The 14990-nt window shown below is 62.9% G+C and overlaps 1 protein-coding gene across 1 annotated transcript in view; it reads right to left on the reverse strand.

The window, feature by feature from the left end:
• SND1 (staphylococcal nuclease and tudor domain containing 1) overlaps positions 1 to 14769 on the reverse strand; it is a 146443-nt gene extending 131674 nt beyond the window's left edge. The window contains exons 1-7 of the mRNA XM_075081764.1: positions 14607 to 14769; positions 10147 to 10296; positions 8704 to 8824; positions 5394 to 5472; positions 1372 to 1532; positions 1064 to 1155; positions 110 to 268 (exon numbers count right to left, since the gene is read on the reverse strand). Coding sequence (XP_074937865.1) covers positions 110 to 268; positions 1064 to 1155; positions 1372 to 1532; positions 5394 to 5472; positions 8704 to 8824; positions 10147 to 10296; positions 14607 to 14681 — 837 coding nt within the window. The 5' untranslated portion in view covers positions 14682 to 14769. The remainder of the gene's footprint in view (positions 1 to 109; positions 269 to 1063; positions 1156 to 1371; positions 1533 to 5393; positions 5473 to 8703; positions 8825 to 10146; positions 10297 to 14606) is intronic.
• Between the last annotated feature and the right edge of the window lie 221 nt (positions 14770 to 14990).

The following is a 14990-nucleotide window of genomic DNA, read 5'->3' on the forward strand; positions in this document are numbered from 1 at the left end:
GGCACCTGGACCTTGCAACCACCTTCAGCATCTCCACCAAGCGATGACCAACAGTCCGACAGCCCGCCAGGACCCTCTCCCACCCCTTGCCGCTGCCAGCCCCACTTGCCGGGTGCAGGATGGTGCCCAGGATGTTCTGGTTGTGGCAGCTCTCCAGGACGATCTGCACGTCCCTCTGCAGCAGCCGCGACTCCGTGAAGAACTTGGCTTCAGCTGCAAACGGCTCAGGGACTTCGGGGGCATCCGCCTCCCGCTTGAACGTGGGGCACTGCGGCAGAGAGGGGATGGTCAGGGCACGTGCTGGCCCCTAAAACCTTGGCAAGCAGGGGGGAAATCTCCTCGGGGAGGAAGGCTGCACACAGACCCCGTGCTCCGGCTGTAGCTTGAGGGAGAGACAGGCTGGGGGGCTGCACGTACCGATGCTTTCATGCCATTTTGCACTGACACAGCCCGTTACCCGCCCCAGCAAACACCGCTGGGAGCAAACCTGGGTGTGGGGACCAACCCCCAGTGTAGTCCAGGGTGGATCCCGGCCACCCCAGGAGCCCCAGCCCACGAGCCACCCTCCACATCAGCCTCCTGCCACGCTGGGTGGCCAAGCTCTCCAGCCCATGCAACAGCAGCCACGCCGATGCCAGCAGAGCGGGGACGACCACCCACCCAGCAACCAGGGGATCCTTGCAGGGTGTCTGACAGCCCAGAGCTCGGCCTGCTGTCAGGCCCGGCAGCGCGTGGCTGGTACCCACCTGACCCAGACCTGTCCCCATCCCTGGCAGCGACACCCCACGCCAGCATGCACGCAACCACGGGCTGCAAGCAGCCTGTTACTGGAAGGCGCACACAGGATGACACAGTGGGCAGCAAGGCAGCTGCACCCCTGCCTGCCCACGAACCCAGGGGCCGGGGCAGCAGGCAGGTAGGGGTGCAAGCCCTGCACGCTTGCACCGGTGCCGAAAGGCGCCCAGGAGCATGCACAGTGAATGACAGTGCAAAATCAGGGGGGAACTCGCTGCAAAGAAGACTGCTGAGCCCGCTGGGGATGTGGCCAGGAGCTGAGCCTCACCTTGATCCCCGAAAGCATGACGGTGACCAGGTAGTAATCAGGGAGGAGGAGGGCTCTCACCACGCTGCCGTCACGGACGTGCTCTATGATGGCTGCAGAGCAAAAGCAGAGAGGTTGGTGCTGCTGTGGAGGGGCTCGGCGGGAGCCGCAGAGCCGGAGCCAGCTCTCTGCAGCGAGAGGGTGCCGGGAACAGCACCCAGGCAGTGCAGTGCAGGCAGCCAGGGCCCGGGGCCGCGGGCAGGCAGGCAGCAGAGGGCAGGGGTGACCCCAGGGCCCGGCAGCGAGGGCCAGAGTTGGTGCCAGCTTACCGTTGACTGGCTTCTGGTGCATGGAGTCCACGAAATGCCGCGGGTTTTCGATTGTGTACTTGAGATCCCGGATGGTGTGGGAGCCCGTCCCCTCACTCCACATCCCCTTCTTGGCACTCTTGGCCTGCTCCTCCAGCTCCGCCAGCCTGCTCTGCTCGGGGCTGCAAGGACAGGACGAGACGGGGTGAAGCCAGGTCTGGGGCAGGCAGGACGCTGCCGGGCCCTGCATGTTTTATTACTGAGAACATCCATCTTCCAGGCACTTCTCTGGATGCTTTAGCAATTCGACCGCTCACGTCTAGAAAAGGCACCGCCTGGGTGAGCTGGTGAGCGATGCTTTGTGCCGCTGACAGCAACGCGCAGTAAATCAAAGTAAGTTTCTCCGGCATCACGGCACGGAGGCTGCACCATCGAGGTCCGAATACCCGCCGCTGGAAGCCCCGCTTCTGACAGACCGGGGAGGTTTAGGCCACGCGACCCTTTCAGAGGCTGCTCTGTGCACCGTGATGGAAAGGCAGCCCCGGGGAGCCGGGCAGCGGCAGCCCCTGCTCCCGGCGTGGCAGAGCACGCTTTGGGAGGGGAGGGAGGGCGCAGCCAGGGGCGCCGCTCACGTGCCGTACCAAACCACAGACCGTCCCCGGCCCTGCACACGCAGAGCACAGCGGCAGCCCCCTCCCAGCGCCGGCGGCCAGCCCCGCCACGCACTCTCCTAACCCATTAGGCGAACGCGGTCACGTTTGTGTTTTAGCACTCTTCAACTCAGGGCAAAGCTGCAACGCGATGAATCCCGAGTTCTGAGCCGCTGACGAGCGCGCGGCTGAGACCCACCTCGCGCACCCGTTAATTAACGCACCCTTTGAATTAGGAGAGCAAACGCAGAGCAGCAATGCGCTCCAGGCGATATTTAATTGCGGGAAGCTCAGTCCTGCGCTAACTGCACTGCACCAGCCCCAGCTGCGCGGGTGATGGAGCTCACGGCAGCGGCATCGCCCAGCCCGGGGGGCTGCATGTCCTGCTCCCGCACTGTCGTTACGGGGGTCAGGGTGACCGGCCTCACCAGGCATGCTGCCTGCTGGCTGCGCTTGCAGGAAGAGGTTGAAGGACCGGAGCAGCAGATCCCGCAAGCCCAAAGCCACTAGAAAGTCCCCAAGGGGCTGCCTAGGTCCCCCCAGCACAAGCAGGGGACAACAAAACCCAACCTGTGCCCTGATTTCCTTCCCTGCAGCACAACAAGCCAGTCCAAAAGCACCTGAAAAGTCCCGGAGAGCAAACGCATGGGGGAATCTCGGTCACCTCTCTGGCTGGAGCGAGGGGCTCCCCGAGCTGAGCCACCACGCAACCGCCCGCTGGCGAGATCAGCGGCACGGCTGCGGCGAGGGGCTCCTGCGCTGGAGCCAGGGGAGGGGGCTCTGGCAGGGAAGGCTGGAAAGCAGCGATGAGTAGAGGAACTGTCCTGGTTTTGGCTGGGATTGAGTTAATTTTCTAGCAGCTGGTGTAGTGCTGGCTTTTGGATTTAGCATGAGAATAATGTTGATAACACAGTGTTGTTTTAATTGTTGCTGAGCAGCGCTTACACTAGTCAAATTTTCCAGCCTCCCATGCTCTGCCAGGTGCACAAGAAGCCCGGAGCCAAGACAGCTGATGTGAACTGGCCCAAGGACCCTTCTGGAGCATATGACGTCATGCCCAGTACATTAACAGGGGGAGGTTGGCCACAGGGAGCCACGACCGGGGCTCAGGGACTGGTGGCATCGGTCAGCAGGCGGTGAGTGGTTGCATCACTTATTTTTTCCCTGGGTTTCACCTCTCTCTCGTTGTTTTGCTTTTCATTAAAATCATCATTATTATTTTATTTTAATTACGAAACTGTTTTTCTCTCATCCCACAAGTTTTCTTACTTTCGCCCTTCTGATTCTCTCCCCCATCCTGGTGGGGTGGGGGGGCGAGCGAGCAGCTGTGTGGTTCTAATGGTTTTGGATAAGATAGAGTTAATTTTCTTCATAGTAGCTAGCACGGGGCTGTGTTTTGGATTTCTGCTAAAACCACCGCTGATAACATGGAGCTGGTTTAGCTGTTGCCGAGCAGCACTTACTCTAGTCAAGGACTTTTCCAGCCTCCCATGCTCTGCCGGGTGCACAAGAAGCCGGGAGGGGAGGGGGCACAGCCAAGACACCTGATCGAAATGGGCCAAAGGGATATTCCATATCATATGACATCATGCCCAGTATATTAACTGGGGGGAGCTGGCCTGGTGAAGCAGTGATCACAGCTCAGTGACCAGCGGCATCAGTCGGCAGGTGGTGAATGGTTGCATCACTTGGGTTTTTTTTTTCCCCCTGGGTTTTGCCTCTCGTTACTCTCCTTTTCATTATATTATTATTACTATTATTACTAGTATCATTAGTAATTAAAATAAAATAGTAATAATAAACTGTTCTTATCCAAACCCACGAGTTTTCTTACTTCTGCTCTCCCTCTTCTCTCCCCCATCCCGCTGGGGTGGGGGGTTAAAGCACAACAGGAACCAGGTCAGAGCCAAGGTCCTGCCTGGCCCATCACCCTGGCTTCCAGCCGCCTGGGGCGGCACCAGCCCCAGGTGGTCTCCAACACCGCCCCTCCACCGTGCGAGCACAGCCTCCCGTGGGTGTCACACAGCCACCAGCGGTGACAGCCGGCACAGCACGGCTGCTCACGGCCAGCCCTGCGTGGGCTCACGGTCCCCTTTGCAGGGCTCCCAGGGGACACTTCCAGCGGGAAGCAGAAGAAAGTGCAAAAACCCCAGCGGACGAGCAGGAGGAGGCTTTCCTCCTTCACTCCACCCCCGCAGCTCAAGAGCTATGCAGGAGGTGCAGAACCAGAACGGAGCAGCAAGAACCAACTCCAGCTGAACCCCATTCACCCTACGAATGCTGCTGGTCCTCGCCAGGCTCCACCGCCGGTGCTGCCCCCGCTGTCCCGGCAGCTCCTCGCCCCCAGTCCCAGCAGCCCTGCAGGATGACAGCTTCTGCAGCCCCTCCAGCCTGGGCGCAGCAGCTTTCGCGCCTCTCCCAGGCATTATCGCCCTGCGGTGGTCCCCAGCTGTGCCAAAGCAGAGCCGCTGAACTCTGTCAACAGCACCCAGAGCCCACCGGCACCAGGCAGGCAGCACATTCCCCAAGGGCTCGGGACAGGGACTGCATCTCTGGGAGGGCAGCAGGCAGGACCCGCCGGCACTAGAGGCTTCAGCACTGGCAAGCCCAGGCATAAAATAACCCATCCACACCCTTGGCAATGCATGCTCTGTTTACTCAACATACCTGTTTACAGGCTGCACTACTGAAAACACTGGCTGGAAAGCATCCAAGTGTGCCAGGAACAGTTTTAGGAAGCGACACGGGCAAGCTTCCAGCCCAGCGGGCGCCGTGATGGAAATAGCGTCTGACCGGTATTTACAGCAGCGCCACAGAACCAACTCGCACCCCCAGAACAGGATAGCTGGCGTCCAGGGATGCACACAGGGACGCCAGCACACGGCAGCCAAGGCCAGGCTTCTCCCTTGCTCTGGGATGCAACAGGGCCAGGGCAAAGCATCGGCACCGATTCCAATGGCACTGGCACAGGCATCGCACCGCCCGGACGTAGGACGAGGGGCAGGAACATAACATCACCACCTCTCTAGCATGAATTAAAGCACCTCAACTACACACCACACATTATTTTCCAGCGACCAAGAGCTTCAGAAGATTTTCTGCTCTGCAGCCCAGGGCCACAGCTCTGGTGCTTCAGCATCCAGGGCAAAGAGACTCCCAGCTCCCCCTCTGCAACCCCTCACCACCCCAACCCTAAAGACAAGGGGTCGCCGTGCTGGGATACCGATGTCTGTGAAACCTGGGCACCGCAGAGAGCCCTGGAGGAGGGATGGGTGCCTGGCCAAAGCCCAGGAACCCAATGGCTCCGCACCCAAGTAAATAAGCACAGAGGACCGGCAAAGCCACGCAGCCTGGGCTCACCGGGGCAGCGCAGGAGCGCCGCTGCATACATACTTGTTGGCTCGGATCCCCTCCCGGCGGGAGGCCAGCCCTTCGGCCACGAGGGACTCAGCAATGTTCTCGCCACTCGTGTCTGCGGAGAGAAGAGGAGAGGAGTCAGTGAGACAAGCCACCAGCGTGCGGGGCAGCCCGGAGGCACACAGACCTCAGCCCTGGACACTCCCAAGACAATTCCAGCTAACAAAAGCCAGAGCAATCCGGGAGCGAAAGGCTCCCGTCACCGGCCCGGTGTCCCGGCAGCACATGGCCATCGTGATGCATCGAGCAGAGCAGCCCAGGGCTCTCCTGGGGACACCATTTCCCCCAGACCAAGGGGCAAGTGGGAAGGTGGCATGTTGCTCCGATGCACCCCTGGGCTGCAAGGCTTGCTGTCACCCAGAACCATCTCCGTGGGAAGGGGACATCCTCAGCACCCACGGGAGACAGGTAACACCCTCCCAGCACCAAAGGGGCTCTCTGGATTTCCAGCGGAGGCTGCAGTACCAGCACGACCCGCAAAGGCCACCTCTGCACAAGACATCCTGCCCCTGCAGAAATGTGGGGGGGGTTCATGGCTACTGGGAGCTGGAGCCCACAGGGAGGTGGGGGTCAAACACCACGGTCCAGGGGGGATCTCCGGCCAGGGAGAGCCAATAAGCAGGAGGATTTGGGCAGAATCCCCCAGGAGAAACCCTCAGCTGCCCACACAGAAGGGAGGGCACAGGGTTGCACGGCCCCGAGCAGCAGCAGGGGGTAGCTAGGGAGGGGGTGTAGGGCACTGCCAGGACCCCCACCCTTCCCCAGCACCTCTGCTCCAGCTCTGCCACCACGGGTGAGCGATGGCAAACCCCCACCCCTCCAAAGCCCGGAGCCGCAGACAGCTGCTGCATCGCTGCCAGGGAAGCTGTCGCAGCGTTTCCATATTAATAGTATTTAAACCTTGACAAACTTCATCAGGAAACATTTTATGCTTCATTTCTCACCTCCGCGGTGTGACAGGCTGGGATTTAACAATAAGGACGACAGCTACGCGGGAGGCACGCAAAAAAGTCCTTAATGTGGCAGACAACAAGGCTGCAGATGACTGAAAGAGAGCACTCTACTGATCGCGGTGTCACCGAACAACAAAACCCCTTTCAAGGTTTATTTGTTGCAGACAACACTGTCAGGACCTGCCAGGATTCCCGCTGACGGGCAGCCCACGGGGTGGGAAAGCAGAGAGCTGCAGTTCTCCAAAATGATCATCCCCCCCACTCTGCAGGAGGGGATCCTCATCTCAAAGGGCTTCCCAGTCCCCCAGCCCATGAGCAAACGGGAAGCTCAGGAACGAGCATGGAGGTAACTTCGATATCCAGTTACTCGTGGTCTCAGGGTACAGGCTCATCCTGGCAGCACGCAGGGCCCCGCTCCCCTTTCTCGCAGCCTGGGGACCATGGGGGTCTTGCATTCCTGTGCTGAAGGGGAACCCCCACAGAGGTGTGGGAGATGCTGCCTGGAGCGTGCTGGGATGGGTGGTGATGGGAAGCCAGCCCTGGGTTTCCCCTGTAGCAGCAACAAGGTGATGAAAAGGGGCTCCAGGCAGGGCTTATTGCCCACTCCAGGCCATGCTCTCTCTGGCGAGAGAGCTCCAGCCTCCCCGGGATGCTGCACGGCTGTGAATGCACCCGCCGATCCTCTGCAGCAGACAATCAGGAGCCAGCAGCGATGCTGGGCTTTCTGGCCACGCAGCAGAGCTGATGGCCGGCAGTCCTCACCCTGCCCAGCCAGACACGGGCAACTCCTGCCACAGGCCCAGAGGGAGCCTCACCCCCAAATCATGGGCCACCTCCTTTCTCCCTGTGCCTCCGTGCAAACCCCGCTTGCTCCGTTTGTGCCACGCTGGCTCGTGACAAACCCCATCTGCAGTGGCGAGCAAGTCCTGGCCTTCTGCTGCTCAAACCAACCTCCCGCTTCCGCCGCAGGACAGGCCCTGAGCCCCACAGCAATGCCAGGGTGTGGATCTAGAGACAAGGATGCTCCACAGCATCCGCTCACACTCTCCATCCTGACCCTGCATGGCAAAGTCACCGGCAGCGAAGTCTGCAGGGACACGGTGCCAAGGGCACCCAACACCCCAGCCTGTGCTGGAGCTACCCCAGGGGACGCACACCCAAAATTCAGCGGCCCCTGAGCTCCTTTACAGCCCGTTGCACGCACCTCGTCCTTCCTTCCTTCCTTGCCCCACCTGCAACGAGTCACCCCGCTGAGCCTCCCATGGGAGAGGAGGCTGCCAGGGAGCCATGGCTGAGCCCGACCTACACACTGGTTGTATCCCACACACCCCAGCCATGGGGCCACCCTGGCCCCGCACTGACTCCCCGGCGAGCACAGAGGTGCACTGTTCACCCAGCGCATCTCCTGCCCCGTGCCGAGCCAGCGCATCCATCTGCCCCGGTAACCCTGAGCTGGGTGGCACCAGAGGACAGACTGGGTCCTGGTGAGCAGCCGCTTCCCAGGAGCCCACCTGCACCGAGCGGGTCTCGTCCCCCTTCTTGAAACCCGAGGGCATGGGAAGTCTAACGAGGAGCCGAGCCCGGCAGAGCGGCGCAGCCCAGAAGCCAGCAGCAGGATGCGGTCACCTCTCAGCCGCTTTCTGTTACTCTCACCAGACCGGGCAACGACTGAGGGCTAACCATGGGGAGCAAGAGCCCAAAAACTCATCCACCAGCATGGCTGGAACCAAAAATCAGCCAGGGCTGAAGGCAGAGGGAACACAGCACCTGGCAGAGCACAGTCCGGTGTGGTGCTCACCATGTGGGGACCTAAGCGGAGCCAAAGCCCACCTGCACCAGCACCAAAAAGGCTGCCCTGCCCCAAGCTGCTCTGAGCCAGGGAAAGCGCTGCCTGCAGGCACTGCGCATTTGGGCTGAGCGGCTTCGGTCCCGGCACCCTGCCACATCCTCAGAGGCCAGATATAAGCTCGTTTCTTTTGGGAGATTTCAGCCAGATATGAGCGAGAGATTTATAACAAAGAGGATGGCAAGGGGAAACTTGTGAGAATTCACCTAACGCCACAGCCTGCATCCGTGTGCTGCGGTGCATCAACCAGCAGCTGCAGCTCCAGAGAGCGCTCTGCACAGCCCCGCAGCCAGCCGGGACCACCACTGGGCATCACTGCCCTCCAAAAGCTGGTGCTCCACCAAAAAGTGGGCACGCATCCTTCTGCTGCTTCCCAGCCCACCCTCTCGGGACAGTAGCTCTGGCTGCGAGCACCGCACGCTGCCCTAGGAGCAACACACGCTCCCCGCCAGCCCTTTAGGCGCCGAACGGACCCCTTTGCGCTCACCTTTGCCCAAGTACACCATCCCGTACTCCCGGCCCTGTGGGGTCTTGTACTCCACGGTAAAGCAGACCTCCTTCCCGATCAGCTTCTTCCGCAGGAACTCGCGAGCTGGGAACCCCCAGGGCTGGAGGGAAAGAAGTCGGCATGAGGCGATGGGTCAAACGTAGCTGGGGAAGCCCAGAGCCTCCCCACCCCAGGGGACTCGTGCTCTCCATTAGCCCAGGAACGTGATGGAGTCCATTTGCAGCCCACAAACTTGCAGAGGAATCAACCCTTTTACTCTGCAGGAGTACCACTCCTTCTCTCCCCCTCCGTCCCCCAAAAAGGGGTCACGGTTGGTTTTCCAGCCAGCCTCGTGCTCCCCGAGCACAGCCAGACCTCAGCCGGCCGAGCCCAGGAAGGCTCCTGGCACAGAGGGAGCAGGGCTGGAGCTGCAGCAACATCGCGGGCTGGAGCAGCCCCAGCTCCCAGGGACACGGCGGGGGCTCCTCCGGCTCCTGCCCGAGGCCGTGCAGGTGTCCGTGGTGAAGGAGCAGAGCGGGACCAGCGCAGCGGCCATGCCCGGCTGGGAGAAGCGGGCTCTCACGTCCCTCCCGACACCTCCCTGCACCGCAGCACGAACGCACCGGAGCCCCGGCGAGCTCAGCCCCACTCCACCGCAGCGGGTGGGTGGGGAACGCGGTCCGGAGGAGAGAACATGACGTGCTCATAAACAATTAGCAAACCTGACAGGCATAATTTTTTAAAAGACTGACATTTAAAGGCTGAAGCAGTGTTTAGAAGACAAACTCCCCAGGGAGAGCAATTAGCTGCTAATGCTCTGCACCACCCCCAGGGCTGGGAGGATGGGTGGCCGGTGCTGGGTTCCCCTCCCCGATACAAACCCACCACGCTCCCAACCACGGCACCCCACTGCCGGTACAGGCAGCCCTGCCTGCACCTAATCTGCCAAAGCAACACCTCCGTTGCCTCCCGTGCCCCCAGCTCCGGGGCAGGCAAAGCCCCGCAGAAGAAGCCTGGAGGCACCGCCAGCTTCCCCTGGTCCTGCGGACCTTGCCCAGCCACGCCTGGCCCTCACCAGCAGATGATCCCCATCCCACCTGGGGAGAAGGGCGAGGAAGAATTCTGCCCCAAAACCCACACTGCAGGGCTGGAGCTGGGAAAGGATCTCTTAAAGGATGATCGAAAGGGCTGTTTCATTCTGCATCCTGCAGCTGCAGCACCCTGCGTGCCCCCGAGCTGGGGAGGGGGGCAACACTGGCGAGGAGGGAGCTGCCTGCGTACGGCAGCAGCAGGTTTGGGAATGGGCAATGCCTCTTGCTACGGCCGAGCTGAGGGTGCTGCAGCCTGCAGGGCTGGGGCAGCAGCCTGGAGGCATCCTGCCCAGCTTAGCCTGCGAGATCGGGGCACGAGGGTCCCATGGCACCGCTCACGGGAGGCACCCACCTCATCTGGGGTGTCCTTGGCATCCGGCTGGCCTGCAGCAGCGCGACGGGCGAGGTTCCCGGCACGGATGTTGCTGAGGTTGATCTGGCGCTCGGGGGGTGGCCCACCTCGGGGCTGCCCACGGACGATGATGGCGCAGCCCGACAGCACCTGCAGGGAGGTAGAGGGGTTGCAGGGGGTCCCCGGCAGCAGCCCCTCGGTAGCAGGTGGCAAAGGAGAGCAGCCAGGAGGCTGGGGAGGCAAGAGGTGACAGAGCTTGGCACGCAGGCAGGTGATGCTGTGAGGAGAGACTTCCAGGGATGGATCCTGCCCCAGGCAGGGCATGGGAATCTTGGCACCACAGGGCACAATTTCTCATGGGCTTGGAAAAGTCAGGCACGGCCCCAGGTTTCCTGCTCGGACATGCGGGATGGAGCTGGGCTCTGCACCCCGCACCTTCACGGCGTACATGTCAAACATCCCACCCCTCCTTCAGAGTGCAGCACAACGGCATGCGAGGCAACAAGTGTGGCGGATAACACAAAGGGCTTGGCAGATCGGGATTTTACTCCCTGTGCCGACCCATCAGATGAGCCCAGCCATGCCATCACCCCTGCTGCTTTGGCTGCTGAGTGCTCCGAGGCAGGACACGGCCACGCTGGGCAGTCCTGTCCCATCCCACCCACCTCCCAGGGCTCCGCCAGCCCCATCGCTCCCCACTGCTGCAGGGGGCCCCCCATGTTCAGGAGGGCACTGTGCCCACAGCACCCCGAGGGACTCCGTGCAGCTGCTGGCGCAGCACAGTAGGGTGCAGGCGGGGAAAAGCTGCCACTGCCACTGCCCCGGGGAAGCCTCCCCGACAGGGCACGCAGAGGGGGAACATGCCCACAGCCAGCCAGCCCAGAGGGACACTGCTCTCGGCACGAGGGCTTTGACCACCTGGGCTGTGCAGCATGGCCTCGGCGAGGCTTACAGGAGCGAGGAGCAGGCTCGGAGAAGGTGCTTGTAAGACCTTTTACCGGGGGATTTGACCCGCTGGGAGCAAAGGGGCCACGGGCACCATCAATGGGCTGGCCGCACCCTGCCCCCACAGCTGGTCATCCCAGCCAAGAGACTGCGTTGAGGTCAGACAGACTCTTACGGGGAAAACTGCTGGGAGAATCCCCAGAAACCAGAGACCCTAACTGGACCTCTCCTCCTTGCACCCAACTCGATTACAGTAACCAGCATAATCGTGCTCTGCAAAAACCCCAAGGTTTCTCGGCAGCTCCGTACAAGGCGCAAGGCCACCCGCCCGCCAGCCACAGCATCAGCAGGGCCAGCTCCAGCCACCAAGCTGGGCCCCTGGCCAGGCAGAGCAAGCGTGCCGGGGATCACCCTGTTCCCGTTTTAATCGGCATTGGCTCCCTGCGCGTGGGATTGATGCTGCTGAAGCGCTCGCAAAAAAACCTCCAGGTTGGATTTCAGCACATGCCCTGGCTTTCTGCCCACCTGAAATCCCCCACGGATGCTCACAGCACATCCCAAAGGCAGAGGACTCATACCCTGTCACAGGGTACCCAGCACCAGGGACACCAGCTTGCACCGACGAGCCCCACCGTGCTGACACCCGAGGGTCTGGTTGCACCACAGCATCACGCTCGCTGCTCCACGCCACCTCCTGCATGCCCGGCCCCACGGCAGAGACTGGCATGCTCCGTGAGCTACTGGGAATTGAGCTTCAAATTAAGCCTGAGCCGCACAGAGAGCGATCCCCCAGCAAAGGCTCAGTGCTCGATACTTAAGGACTTAGAGGTTTCATCGCTGTAATTAACCTTAATCTTTAATTTATAGGGCATGGGGAAACAAGTCAGATGCTGTAACTTTTATCCAATTACCAATACAAACCCTGGGTCCCAGGAAGGGGACAGATTCCTTAGCAGAGCTGCTCTGTGCTCCATGGGTGCATGCAACCCTGGCCTCGTGCTCCGGACAGAGGAACCCCGGCAGCCCTGCCTCGTGCTCCAGATGGAGGAACCCAGGCTTAAACTGGGCCACAAGAGCTGTATTGCTGACACAGGAGTTAGCGTGGGCTCAGAGCCGAGCGCGACAGACACACCAAAGCCAGAGCACGGCACCGGGACGCGCGTCAGACAGACCCAGGTCCTGCAGCAGAGAGGTCCCCCGAGCGTCGCAGGGGACATTGCAGGAACAGGAAGGACGGTGACAAAAAGCAAAGGCAGGGTCCCAAGGCAGCAGCAAGAAGGGCAGCCAGTGTCCCAGCTCTTTACCCGGAGACTCACCAACGCAGAGCCCCAGCTCGGCTCCAAGCTGGGCGTCCCCGTGCTGCCAGCCAGGGCTGTGCCATACTGCACCATGCTCCTTCCATCCCAGCCACCAGCACCCCAGAGCAGAGCCAGGCCCCAGCATGCCCAGCTGCCCTGAGCCCAACCATACCTTACCTCCCCCCAGGACCCCACATGCTCCCCCAACTCCTCAAGACCCCCAAAAAGGAGCCTGCTGCCACCCCATCCCACCCCACAAGGCAGAGCCCCAGCCTGGCTCCTGGTGCCTCTCTCAGCCGGGGGCACCCAGGGGCTGCAGGGCCCCAGCCCCCATCACCTCCCTGCTCCTGCTCTTCCCCCCCATTCCTGCTCTGCTGCACCCAGAGCCCCCACCCCGCTCCCAAACCTTGCATCCCTGCTGTGATTTCAGGGGCTACTGTGCATCAGGAAGGTGCAAAAAAAACCCCAAAACTTTCGAGTTCAAAAAGTTGTGCTGAGAACCGCAGCGAAGCACACAGCCGGCACCGCTCCGGCTGGCCCTGGCAGCTCTCGGCTCTGCGGTACCACCATGAAGCAGAGCAGCGACTGCGGAGAGCCAGGGACCCCCACCTCTCTGGGGTGCCCCCCTGGCCAGGGATTTTGGGCTGGAAAGGGGGACCACGGGGCACACCCTGGGAAGCAGCTGGGGTGCCCAGCCAGCAATCCCACAGCACCCACCCACCAGTCCAGGGCACCGAGGCAGCGTGTAGCCCCCAGGAGCTGGTGCCCGCCATGCACGGCGGCCTCGCAGCCGGCAGACACCAACCGTCCTGCCCAAAGTCACGCTCCGGATCCGCATCCCCTCGCACGGAGCCAGGCCGGCACGAGCCGCCAGACGAGGATTTTCCTCAGCATCCCAAGATCTCACTTATTGGGCACGAGATGGCAGGAGGTTCCAGGAATGGCTCCCCACACCACTGGTGAGCTAAAGCACAGGGAAGGCAGCACCCCCAGACCTCCAGCCCCAGCCCCAAACCTCCAGCAGCACCCAGCCCCATCCCCACCACCACATCGGGCTCTGTGGTGAAGCGATGCCCTGAGTGAAGGTCACGTTCTGAAGGCAGCGGTGGGGTTTGCGACCAGCCCTGTCGCCTGCCAGGGGTGGGGGTCACCTGCAACCTCAAGAAAAAAAATGTATTTGGGCACAAGAAAAACTTGTGTTTGGGCAACTCGGCACTACAAGGAGTCTTTAGTGGCCAACGGGCTTGCAGAAGGGAGCCGGGGCCGTGGCGCACGAGCCCAGCTCGACGCAGACACGTGGGGAGCACGGCTGGATCCCACCGGCCCGTCCTCTCCCACGGGCGGCACGGCCGGCGGGAGCAGCAGCCTGCAGCCAAATCCTCACCGAGGCGGTGGCGGGGGGGACGCGGCAGGTAACCAGGAGGGGCCAAAAAGGCACTGGGACGGCCTGGACGCGGTGCCAGGGCCCAATCCCAGCGGCAGCCGCCGGATCCCCACCTTCGCCCTCCAGGTCTCTGCTGCTGACACACGTGGGGACCAGATGCAGTGGGGCTCAGGGACCCCGTCCCCCCACCACTCCTTCCCGTGGGGACACCACAGGTGCAGGAGGAAGAGGAGGGAGAGGAGCAGATGGGGCACCCCGAGGGATGTCCCAGCCCACGGTGCCGCGGAATCCCGGGTTTCCCCTGGGCCGCAGGGGCTTCGGGGACAGCAGCAGAGCACAACCACCAGCTCCCCGGGACACGGGCCAGCCCCGGGACGTGCGGGGGGCCCCAAAAGCCCGAAATGGCCCCCGGGCCACCCTCGCCCCCGGCCCCAGGAGGGGACAAGGAGCCCTGGGCACAGCCCCCCCCAACACCCCATCCCGGGGAGGGTCCTGGGGTGCAGCGAGGGGTCCCCAGGCTACCGAGGAGGGGGCGGGAAGAGCAGCAGCTGGGGAGCAGCACCGGGGGTGCGGGGCCGGGCCGCGGGGTCGGATTTGGAAGCACGGGGGGTGGCGGGGGGGACGGTCACGGGGCGGCGGGGAAGTCCCGGGACGGGGAGGCGGAAAGGGAAGGGAGGGTCCGGAGCCCGGAGCGGGGATTGCACCGGGGAGGGGGGGGAGGGGGGTCCCTGTTACCGGGGCGGGAGGCGAGGGCCGGAGAACGGGTCCCGGGGAGCGGAGCGGGGGGGTCCCGGGCCGCCGGGCGGAGGCAGGCCGGCGGGCACAGCCCTTACCATCTTGACGATGCCGCGCTGCACGGTGAGAGGCGGCGCGGAGCCGCCCGGCCCGGGGGCGGCCGCGGAGGCCATGGCGGGGTCGGGGGGGGACGGACGGGGCGAGCGCGGAGGGAGCAGAGGTTGCCCGGCGCGAGCGCGGAAGGGAGCCGCGGGGCGGGGCGGAGCAGGGGGCGTGGCCGCGCCCGGGGAGAGGCGGGGCCTCGCCGCCGCCCCGCCCAGCCGCCCGGCTAACGGCCAACGAGAGGCCGGTCCCGCCGCCCGCTCCGCCCCGCCCCGCCGCGCCCCGTCCAATAGCGACGCGCGGAGCCGCAGAACCGGCCCGAGAGGCCGTTGCGGGGGGGTGACGTCACGGGAGTCCCCGCCCCGCGGAGGGGGGGCGGG

This window comes from Phalacrocorax aristotelis, chromosome 1, assembly GCF_949628215.1.
Source record: "Phalacrocorax aristotelis chromosome 1, bGulAri2.1, whole genome shotgun sequence".
Classification (NCBI taxonomy): Eukaryota; Metazoa; Chordata; class Aves; order Suliformes; family Phalacrocoracidae; genus Phalacrocorax; species Phalacrocorax aristotelis.